Source organism: Bos indicus, chromosome 7, assembly GCF_029378745.1.
Source record: "Bos indicus isolate NIAB-ARS_2022 breed Sahiwal x Tharparkar chromosome 7, NIAB-ARS_B.indTharparkar_mat_pri_1.0, whole genome shotgun sequence".
Lineage (NCBI taxonomy): Eukaryota > Metazoa > Chordata > Mammalia > Artiodactyla > Bovidae > Bos > Bos indicus.
The window spans coordinates 49276862-49288220 of NC_091766.1; the positions used below are offsets into that span (position 1 = coordinate 49276862).

The 11359-nt window shown below is 37.9% G+C and overlaps 2 protein-coding genes across 5 annotated transcripts in view; both read right to left on the reverse strand.

Annotated features, from left to right (window-relative positions):
* Positions 1-1329, reverse strand: part of NME5 (NME/NM23 family member 5) — a 29250-nt gene extending 27921 nt beyond the window's left edge. For 2 of the 3 annotated variants that reach the window (XM_019964977.2, XM_019964975.2), the window contains exons 1-2: positions 1230-1329; positions 624-795 (exon numbers count right to left, since the gene is read on the reverse strand). In XM_019964977.2, the coding sequence (XP_019820536.2) occupies positions 624-752 (129 nt within the window). In that variant the 5' untranslated portion in view covers positions 753-795; positions 1230-1329. Of the gene's footprint in view, positions 1-623; positions 796-1094; positions 1210-1229 lie in introns of those variants that run through there. The other variant, XM_019964976.2, reaches the window with a different exon arrangement.
* Positions 1330-1476: 147 nt separating this feature from the next.
* Positions 1477-11303, reverse strand: LOC109562058 (bromodomain-containing protein 8-like). 2 transcript variants are annotated; one of them, XM_070793659.1, is made up of 7 exons: positions 8588-11303; positions 7590-7796; positions 6750-6907; positions 4264-4353; positions 4100-4168; positions 2723-2900; positions 1477-2044 (listed from the first exon to the last, which is right to left on the reverse strand). In XM_070793659.1, exons 1-7 carry the CDS (start codon positions 8894-8896, stop codon positions 1994-1996), a joined length of 1062 nt encoding a protein of 353 aa, XP_070649760.1. In that variant the 5' UTR covers positions 8897-11303; the 3' UTR covers positions 1477-1993. The 2 variants fall into 2 exon arrangements, with proteins under 2 accessions (XP_070649760.1, XP_070649759.1); XM_070793658.1 differs by having other exon boundaries at positions 7530-7796.
* Positions 11304-11359: the final 56 nt, after the last annotated feature.

Below are 11359 nucleotides of genomic sequence, written 5' to 3' on the forward strand. Positions count from 1 at the left end.
GAACAAGGAAAAGGCTTAAAACATTAAATTAAAAAAATACAACAGTCTAAAAATTCATCAAGAGAAGATCAATAGACTATGGTTTATTAGGACAGAGGAGTATTTACACAGAAGTTAGATTCAGATGTAATGATCTGGCATGCTATCTGAGGGAGGGTAAAGAGGGTCCAGGGAGGGCGACTGTCCTACTTTATGGGGGAAACATATTTGTAAATGCATACAAAAATTCCGGAAGAAAAGAAAGTGTTAAGTGATTGTCTCTGCAGATTGAGACTTGAGTTGGGAGAAGACAGATGGGAAAAAGAAGTTTTACTTCTCATTTTATATATTTTTGGAAAATTATCACATATAACTTTTATATTCAGAAGAGTAAACCTAAATTTCATGCTAAATACTAAGGATTGAACTGGGCTAACACATATACATAAGCATTTTTAAAAGGTAAAATCAAAGGTATTCTAAAACAAGTTTAGGGATATAACTCTATGAGTAAGAAGAGTTTTCAAACATATCTTTTACTTAAGATAAAGTGAATTTTTAATTCTATTTTAGCTAAAAGCTAAGGCAGAAAAGTCTAATTCAGTAGAGAGGAAAAAAACATGATCATACTGCCCGGAAGTTACCTGAACAATGGTGAATCCAGATCTGAGAATAATATCTTGTATCTCCTCCTCTTTGTCAACAATATCTGGTTTGATAATAGCCAGAGTCTTTTCTACGTAGATCTGAGGTGGGGGCATTGATAGCTCCATTCTGGCTTTTCGGCTACAATTTAAGATTCTTCATGCGTATCAACTGCAATGACATGCACCCGCACCCCCAACTTAATGTAATTGTGACTAAACAGCATTACCAGGTGCTTGATTTTTATTAATTTATAAAGCTGGAAACTGTAATAGTTTTTTCCACATGCAGTGTCTCAGTAAAAAGATTTTTACTCTGTCTCCTGCCACGGGTTTTCCTAGGTGCTTTCATTAAATTAGGAGAGCCCAAGGAGCAAGGCAAAGCCGAGGACCCCAGGGGCCCAGGAGGAGACTAGGTCTGCAACTCTCCACACCACTTAGCACCACCCTCCACAGTGCACACACACACACCCTCTCTCCACCCTCTCCTGCCACCAGGACACTTAGGGTAAGGCCCGGCTGGAAAGCAGAATTCCTGGGTCCCCTGAATCTCTGTGGGCTGCACCCCAGATTCCTTCAGAGTCCGGCCCTCATCTAGGCACTCACCTTAGCCTGGGCTCCTTTAGTGTCACAGATTGTTGCTAGGAGACCAGAAACCCAGCTTAGAGACGGTGGCTGCAGAGGGCCAATTCCAGTAGAACACTTCACAGTCTTTGGCTAGCTCCTTTTAGCCAAGAAAGGGAACCCGCCACAGGGATTTTTATCCCCTTGCAAATCTTAAAACCAATAGATGTTTTCTAACATTTTCCTCATAATTTATTTTATTTCATCCTCCTAGTCATTCGAAGGACACTTTTATTAATCTCCACTTTACAAATGATGAGATAAATCATTGGTGCTCTCCCTCATCCTACCCCCAAAACCTTCCATTGTATGTAAGAAAATCCATGTCAGATACCTTCCATATTTCACCAGACAATGTTATCCCCTCTACTCCCAGCTTCTTAATCATTAAAAGGTAATTTTTGACTTGTGAAATAACATTTATTTAAAGAGCAGTAAAAGAGGTTTAATCTATTTATCTCTAAATTAACCTTACGGAACAAAGATGTGGGCAACATATTATGGCATAACCCCAAATCTCAGTTTTCTGTGTTTTCTTTATATCATGTCCACAAGCACCTTTAACTCTTTGGTTGTAAGTTAAGGTATAATTCTTATTAGAAAAGACAACAGAAAAATGGTAAACAAGTATTGGGATCTTCAATAAGTCAGAGTCTCAATGAAAGGTCCAAAATCCAGAAAAGTTCAGGAAAGCAGCTCCAAGTTAGCAAAGCAGGTTTTCCATCATCCATAGGGTTGGTTAGTTTTCATTCCAGACTATTTAAGTCTCTTCTTTTGTCTAACCAAATACTCAGCACCTACAGGGTCAAGGCAGATAGCAGCTATGAATCTTTATGGAGGTTTGAATGCAATTTTATTTATTTCTTTGCAGAGATTCAACCATGTTTTTTTCTTTAAAGTATCAATAAGACACTGCCCAAAAAAGAAACCCTCAAATGTCTTCTGGCTACCATATCTTATCTCCTAAAGATGGGACACTGTGGACATAAAATTAATACCAATATAGCATCAAAAAATGGACAGTGACTCCAGCCTCAGGTATTCATGTTTAGCCCTCTGACTTGAGACTCTGGAAGTAGATGCACCCATTACTTATCTATCCCCAAGTCTCTAAGAGCTCTTTACTGCTGCCTGCCTTCCTAGAGTATTTTACTTCACCATCTATTAAAGCTGGTTCCACAGAGGAGCAGTTACAATGTCAACCCTTTGATGCACCCATTACTTATCTATCCCCAAGTCTCTAAGAGCTCTTTACTGCTGCCTGCCTTCCTAGAGTATTTTACTTCACCATCTATTAAAGCTGGTTCCACAGAGGAGCAGTTACAATGTCAACCCTTCAGGGCCTTGAATTACCTCTAAACATAAACTCTGGGAGTACAAGGTCACTTCAACATCACCCTTATTCTCACAAGACTTTCTAAAATCAGATTCTAGAAACTACACTCCTTTTTCTTGCAGCTCTCTACCTACAGTACCTGAATCTGCTCCAAGACTTCTCGCTGCATCTCCACAGCCATATGGTATACATGATGATCAGAGTCATTGTACATCACAGCATTTTGGAACATCAGCATCAGGTCCCGCTGGAACTGAGCCATGGTGCGAATCCGTCCCTTGGACAGATTCCTTTTCAGGCTAGTTAAGTCCATGGGTCTACAGGTGGCCAAGAGAAACCAGAGGAAATCAAACCTTCATGTGGAACATGTGGTGACCTAACATGCTTTCTTGAAAAACTAACCAGCTCTTAATGAAAACAGTAGTAAAGATAACAATCCCCATTAGATATAAAATAGCAATAGCAGCTAACATAACGACTGCTTACAATAAGTCAAGTGCTATGCTAGGTATTTTCTGTGTTAACTCACTTGATCCTCTCAATAAACCTTTATATGGTAAGCACCATGATCACAACTGGCAATGAGAAAATTGAGATCTAAAGACGTTAGGTACTGCCCAAAGTCACACAGCTTAGATTCTAATTCAGAAGTAGCCTGACTCCAGAGCACATAGGACCAGCCATTACATTTTACAGTTGGTGGTATCAAAGTTGTAAAAAGCTCCAATTTGTCACATGGGAGTTACTGACGGTTTTAGTCATACACTAGGTATTTAATCAACAGTTTTTACTATATAATCAAAATCTCAGAGTTTTTCTTCTTTCATGAAGACAAAATGAATATTAAGATAAATATTATATAACGGGACATAATGGAGAGTGGATGTATAAGAGAAGACACAGCAGAGTAGAAAGAGGACTGAACTGGGAGGTAGGTAAGACTCCAGTTTAGTTTTAGCTCTGCTATTCACTTTTGATCACAGACAAGTTATGATCACCTCTGAGTCTTAGTTTTCCCATCTACAGAATTAAGGAGTCTGTCTCCAAAGGTTCTTTTATGATCTTTTATACATTGACACACCAGTTTATGATAGCACTTTAGATGAACTATGATATAAAACTCCAAAATACTGGAATCAACCAGTGTTTGTAAAATCCATTTGGATTACCATCTTTGCCTTGCAAACTTATACCTGCTGAAGGAATACAGTTTTCCTTTCAAAGTTTTCCTCCAAAATAAGTGTCAAAAACTACCAAAGGCTAATGTAAGATTATAACAAATGGATCATATTACTGAAAAGTCAATAATGAAAAAAAGCCTCTTTATCCTGTTGTTCCTTACATTCTCAAATAAGGACTGAGCTTATCATAACTTTATGAACTTATTCAGCTATAAAATATATCTCGAGCTTAAGTAATGTAAATTAAATAAGGAAATAATCTAACAGATGCAAAATAAAGTATGAAAAGACAGATATAAAAGCAACCAACCTTTCTTGACCCCTTTTCCACTGACCTTTTCACCACATCCTTGTATCCTGGGGCCTGCCTTTCTGACACAGGCTTCAGAAACGGACTGCTGAACCTGATAAAGGACAAATCCAGAGAGAATGAAGAAACTCTAGAAAGTCACCCTAAATAAGAGTAGCTGTGAATTTCCAGAGGGGCTTGGAGTCCTACCTGTGACTGGCTATCATCTTCCAGACTGGCAGGAGAGTCTTCTTAAATAGCAATTGATCCTGAATAGGATCACCATGGCATAGATCAGACCTACAGGATAAAACAGGACAGAAAAGAAACAGTAATTTCACATATGGTATTCTGTTCCCCTAGATGAGCAGTGAGTTTTCCCCAACACACAGTGCCCCTAGCTAACATCTGAAGGAAATAACATCACAGGAATGAAAACATATTTAAGGCTTCCATAAAGGACCCTAGACTGTAAGTATTCTCTACTGATCACTATTATCAAATGAAGTTGTAACATTCTTACAAGCAACTGCCTGTGCCTTTTGCAATCTTGCACTTCAGCACCTATGACTCTAAACAACTCGTCTATTAGAGTAGTCTTTGTTTACTGATGTCTCCCAAGTTCCTGCCACATATTAAGTGCTCAAATGAATATCTGATAAATGAATCTGGTCCTCTTTTTATACAGAAATATGCCACATCAATAAGTATTTCTCCCATGTTTCCAGAGGGGGCAGGGGGAAACTTGGTTTCATATCCCAAGGAATTCTCTCAAACTTCACCTGAATGCTATACAATTTAAATATTTTTCTTTTTCATTCTCTTCCGTATAGTAACCTTTAAAATACCAAGACAAATTCATTTCTCCTCATGGTCCTTCCTTCTCTGGGATAAACTGCCTAATTTATTTACTTTTTCTTTAGAAGTACAACTGCTCAACGTTTTATTTCATTTTATAGTTTTCCCAATTTGCAAGTTTTCTATTTACTCCAAAGTTAAATATTACGTTACACTTCATACTTAATACACTGCCTTATTCTCTCTAAACAGACCCTCTTCACACTAAGGTTTTACACCCTCGTTTTGCTTTATGTACCATATTATGTGAATCCATTTGAACACAACTCATATTTCATCTTTCTCCAGTTTGAACAACTCCATATAACAATTCATTTTCATGATGCAATATCTCACTTGCATCTAAATTACATACCACAAAAATCAATTTATTCTTAAGTCCAGAACCCTACAAGAACAAGACATTTAAAGCCCAAAGCAAACCTCTTCCTTTGTTTCTGGTCAGTCAGCGAGAATAAACAATAGGTCTCTAGTTCTGATACAATTTTGTTCATATATCCACAAAAGAGATATTAAGTTTCCATTATGTAAAATGTACTGCGATAAGTTTGATAACTTCATAATCAATCACCTTTGCAATACTTTAAGAAACAACCCCTTGCTTACCTTTATTTCCATCTATTTGGGAATGCACGCCAAAGCAACTACAAGTAAAATTGAGGGAGTAAAAAGGACCTGCAGACTTAACAGCGGTACTCCAAAAGTTCTACTTTACCCCGAGAGTCAGTACAGACTAAGGAAGAAGCCAGAAGAGAGGGACCAAGGGAATGTCTATCTTCCAAAGTAGTTTTAAGCTTCCATAATGATAACACCGAACTCAAATACCTGTTTTCCCTTAAGCTATCTGGTCAAGCAGACTCAATTACTAATATCTACTGCTTTCCAATAAAGATTTCATGTTTAACCTAAATTCTAAGATATGAGTGTGGAGTCTGCATTTCAAGAGGCTGACATGTCATGAGAAAAAATGTCCCAGATTAAGCCATTTCCTATTTGGGGGATAGTCATCATATGCCATCTGGTCATACTTAAAAAGGCAATTATAGAAAAGCAAAGGAAGTAATTCTTCAACAAGCTAGGTTTTTAGCTGTATTCTATTTGTGTAACACGGAGAAGGCAATAAATTTGAAATCTACTATTTACAAAAATATATATGCATGGTTCAGTGGTAGACCTTAGGCTAAAATAATTATTGGTTTGCCTTACCACAGATAATGTGGATGGATCTAGGATGTAGTGAAGAAAAAAAAACAGTTCGTGCTGTCTTCTCTCAATACATAGACACCAGACTAGGCCCAGAAGAGGAACTATTTGTTATCAAAACTAGAAATACCTTGTTTTTCTGATTTAAAAAGAAATTCACTTTACTGAAAAAAAATTAACATTCTAAAATGTGCTCTGTGGCCTTAGAGTTATTTATGCTAAAAAAAATTATAAACAATTTCCCAAGACCTGTGAAAAAAGTAACAAGGGACATAATATCTTAGAAATAATTTTTAACTTCAAGTTAATAGGAGATGTTTTAGTATTTTTAAAAGTACAGTTTATATATTAGACTTGAGTGACAAACTGACTCATCAATATTTCCTGAATAAACGGAGACAAGCGTTACTTATGAAAGAGATCCTTAATGTTGATGAAAAAGTCCTGTTTTATAAGTGTAAAGCATAGAGGCTACTACTTATATAGTAGAATTGTATTTAATTCTATTTCTAGTGTTTTCCAACTCTATTTTTCAAATTACAAAAGTAATCAAGCTCATGGCAACAAATTCAAATAGGCATAAACACAAGTAAAAGTATGAATCCTAACAATCTTGGATAAAAATCTATACTTACAGCTTTGAGGAGGTAGCACGACTGACAAGGATATCCACCAGAGGAGTCTCCTGGGTGCTGCAGCCATTATCACAGTCGCCTGAAGAACGCTGGTCCTCCATTTCTGACACATACCCTTCACCCTGGTCCTCCTCTTTGGATTCTTGCTGAACTCCCCCCTGGGAATGCCAAGAAATAAAGGAAAGTTTAGAAAGGTGTTTACTATCTTCTAGGTAATTTTTCTTACATGGGGTAAAAGAAGGCTCATCTTAAGGTAAGAAGAGGTCAGGTAAATAAAGTTATAGAATCAGTTAGAAAAAGGTGGTTTAGCTAGACCTAATGCAATGGAGAACTCTTGGAGAACTCTGACTCTATAGCCCCCCAAGAAATGAAAAGGCAATATACTCATCTAGATAGATGCTGTTTTCTTTTAAAACCATCATTACTTGTTGCCCTGGAGCTAACCACTCTAGCTGGTCAGATTATATTAATGATAATGGCATTCTAAATTTTACTGACAGCTTACTACGAGCCAGGTACTGTGCTAAGTACTGCACATGAATTATTCATCAAATTCTCACAGCACACCTGAGACAGAACACTATTACTTCATTTCAGCAGAGAAAACTGAGGCTCTAAAATATTCACTAACATGCCTAAGCCTACACAGCTGATGCTAAAACCACGATTTAATTCTCAAGTAATTGAACTCTGGAGTCAGCCTATGTGCTCTAACCATTCTGCTCTGCCTGTCTGTGCACAGAACCCATCAGACAGCTGGTTTAAGCTATTCACTTATACCTCTTTGCTCTCTATGGGTTGTTCCTGAAGTGCCAAAATATCTGAGGGAGGTGGAGTCACCTCTGGCCTTCCATTTTCTCCCAGTGATGACTTCTCAGTGACTGAGGGGTCTTCCTTGGCTGATAGTTCTTCAGGTTCTCTGTAGGGCTCCCCCTCTCCTTCAGTAGCTTCAATTTCCCTTGCCTCTTGTTTGGTACCAGATGAAGGGCAGCAGCCTTCACTTGATTCTTTGCTGCTAATGCACAACGGCTCCATTAAATAAGCTACCTGCAACCATAGTTTACTGTTAGATGTATAAGAACATCAGTGGAAATGCTCATCTACATATTAATAATGCCACATCATTACACTGCCACTATGACTAAGTCTGAAATGGTAGGGTTAATTGATTCATTCAGTCTTTTTAAATTTATCAAATATCTTACATACATAGGCACTGGGCTAGTTGGTAGGGACTTAACAGTAAACAAGATAGACATGATTCTTGCCTCAAGAAGCTTAAGTTCTAATTTTCCATCTCAAGTGTCAACTCTAATCAACTGGTAATGACTATCTAAAAAACTGCTGAAAACTCTGCCACAAACTGGATTTTTACTGATTTTGACCTAGGTTCTCCTGAATGTGTATAGTTGCCACATAAACTCTCTGTCCAGTTCTGTTTATTTCTGGTCCTCAGCCCTTAACCAGAGAAATAAAAACACTGCAAAATACTGCCCAGAAGTCTTAACATTATAAACTTACAGGGCAGTCTGGGCAAGTGTCACCTCACATAAGTATGAAAGAATGAATTGCAAGGATCCTCCTAAGACAGTCCTACATACAGAAATTCCTATGATTCAGACTCGTAATGAATGGGCTCTTAAAACATTCAGTCAAAAAGTACGTATCTGGGACATGTTTTGTATCAGCACCAAGTGCAGGAGACACAGCAATCAACTCAATTCCTGCCAATGTAGACCTTATATTTTAGTAAACAATATACAGAGTGGTAGAAATATGTATAGGTAAGCATTCTCTTAGGAAGTTGAGCTTCCTAATGGTAATGAGCTCCCCATTACCTCAGAGAGAAAGAGGAGGTTCTGGCGGCTGACTTGCTCTGCCTCTTCCTGAGATTCCTCACTGCCTCCGTCCCTCACAAGCAGCTCACTAGCTTCTCTCCCTGGGCTGCTTTCCTCTAGTTCCTCAGCCCCTGGCTCCTCAGTTTCCCTCCAGCTGCCCACATCAAGATCAAAACTGGAGTCCCATGAGCTGAAGAGGGACCTGCAGTCATTGCTCAACTCAGAGTCATTGGGATAGTCTTGTTCAGAATCCAACCAACCCCAGTCATGCCCCATCTGTAAATAAATACACAGAAAAAAAAAATGCATTACATACACTCAAATCAATACTTCTATGGCATTTCCATCTCCCAACTTTGGTAGAAAGGTAATGGGTCAGAAATTTTTTTCTACTCATCATTAGGAAGAGTAATATCTAACTGAAGGGAGACATCAGGAGAAAAAGTGATCTGTTATTGGGAATAAAGAAAAAGCCCTATGTCAAACAGTACAATAGAAATATTACCCAATAAGTATTTGTTCTTAGACTTCCTCATACTCTGAAAGAAGAGAAAAAACTGGAGCATAGCTAGCTGAACTCCTCTATCCCAAATCACCCTTAAACTCAATTGCAAGGGAACAAATTAGATGCACATGGATTATTTTCCCCAGCATACAGACATTTTTAACCTATCAAACATTAAATCCTCAAAGCATGTTTTACAATTACCTGCAGCATCCTTCTAGTGATAGTCAGCTTTCACTTCTCAGAAAGAGAACTGCAACATCAAGTTTTTAAAATATCTTTCCTTGCTTTCATTACACTGCACTCCTGGTTTTCTTACCACTTTGTCCTCTCACTTTACAACTTTCTATGTTCTTGTTTGGGCCTCTGCTTCCTTACTGTGTCTTTAAAAAAAAAAAGAAAAAATGTAGCTATTTTGAGGTTTCAACTTTCATCTTTATTAAGATGGCTTCCAAATCTCTCCACTTTTACTTTTTATATGCATTCTTGCCTCATTTCTCCATGTACCCAAAGGCCGATTCCCTTCAGGTGCCCTACCATCTCCTTCAACTCTTCTAAAACACTAAAATCACTTTTATGAACATCTCACAAACCATTTGAAAGTGAGTCATTCAATCGTGTCTGACTCTTTGTGAGCCCATGGACTATACAGTCCATGAATTCTCTGGGCCAGTATACTGGAGTGGGTAGCCTATCTCTTTCTCCAGGGGATCTTCCAGACCCAGGAATCGAACCGGGGTCTCCTATATTGCAGGCAGATTCTCTACCAACTGAGCTATCAAGGAAGCCCCCCCCCCCCCCCAAACCATTTGCTGTCCCTAAATTCCTTATGCCTACCATCACTATTTTCTTAGTCCTGTTTTGAGTCTTTCTTCTCTCACATTCATTAAACAAGTCCACTTCCCAATTTTCTTCCACAGTAATTTTTCTCACTGCCCATCCTTTATTCCTGAATAAATGTAATAGCCTCCTGGTCAGTTTCTCTATTTTTAATCCAACCTGCTCTGAACAAATACAGTCTCCCTATTTAATGCTTTACAATAGATACCTCAAATATAAATTTCTCAGTCTGTCAAAGTCCTCTATAAATAAAGCCCAATTTTGTCCCTTTATCCTAGTTCCTGTAATTCACTATTCCTTAATACAATCCTTAATTAGTCTTCTTATTGTTCCCACCGCAGATGCCTCTACCTTAGCTTGCTTAAGCTTATGAATCACATTCTCTACCAACCCAAAATCTGTGTCCTTTAATGGACCCCCTCCTCCACAAACTTCTCCAACTTTTAGGACTCCATTGCTTAGATCACATACACGTTTGTATATCGCTTTGGGAATATACTGTAATTAAAGTTTCCTAACTCCTGGATTAACTGAACTTTCTATCACTCACAAAGATGTATATTTTCTATGTCCTTAGCATTCTAACCAGCTTTATATTTTTATTTAAGCCAAAAAAAGATCTGATTTCCAATCATAAAGTTCCGTATCTTTCTCAATAATGCTCAAAATACTAGATATACCCTATGAATCTCCAACTGTTTTTAATAAAAAGCTCACAAATACTTCATTTCACTGATCTAATTTTTATTTAGCAACAAAAGTTGGAATAAACTCAGGTGATAAATTTGATTACTGAGTTAAATCTTCAAATAGTGTTATGAATTCTATACAAGAACCCTACACATAGAAATATATAGAAAGGAAATAACAATATACTATTCAAGAAATACCACCTACAGGACTTCCCTGGAGGCACAGTGGATAAAAATCCACCTGCCAGTGCAGGGGACACAGATTTGACCCCTGGGTCCAGGAAGATCCCACATGCCAAGAAGCAATTGAGCTTGTGCGCCACAACTACTGAACCTGTGCTCTGGAACCCTCAAGCCACAACTACTGAAGCCCACACACCTAGAACAAGGTGAAGCCACCAAAATGAGAAGCCCCCACTCTCTGCAACTAGAGAAAACCCACACAAAGCAACAATGACCCAGTGCAGCTGAAACTAAATAAAAGAAATACCACCTGCAAAGACAGTAATAAATAGAATAAATGCTGAGGATAAAAATGATATCTGTATTCATGCTTTAATCTTCTTTAAACAATGCCATGAACAGAATACTGAAAACCTTAAGTTTTCCCATTCAAGAAAAGCTGAGTAAGACAGTCCTGACTGCATAATGCAATACTTTTAAATATTATAAACTCTGACCTGTAGTAAAACAGTTCATATAAGACTACTTTCCCCCTCTAACAATCTCATTCTA

What these genes read in the sequence shown, in the direction of transcription:
- LOC109562058 (XM_070793658.1), bottom strand. Translation starts at nt 8,896, where the DNA reads ATGCATTTTTTTTTTCTGTGTATTTATTTACAGATGGGGCATGACTGG. An exon ending in AACCCATAGAGAGCAAAGAG is followed by an intron (nt 6,908 to 7,529) that starts GTATAAGTGAAT and finishes TGGCATTCCCAG; the next exon opens with GGGGGAGTTCAGCAAGAATC. An exon ending in AAGTCTTGGAGCAGATTCAG is followed by an intron (nt 2,045 to 2,722) that starts GTACTGTAGGTA and finishes TTGACCCTGTAG; the next exon opens with GTGCTGAGTATTTGGTTAGA.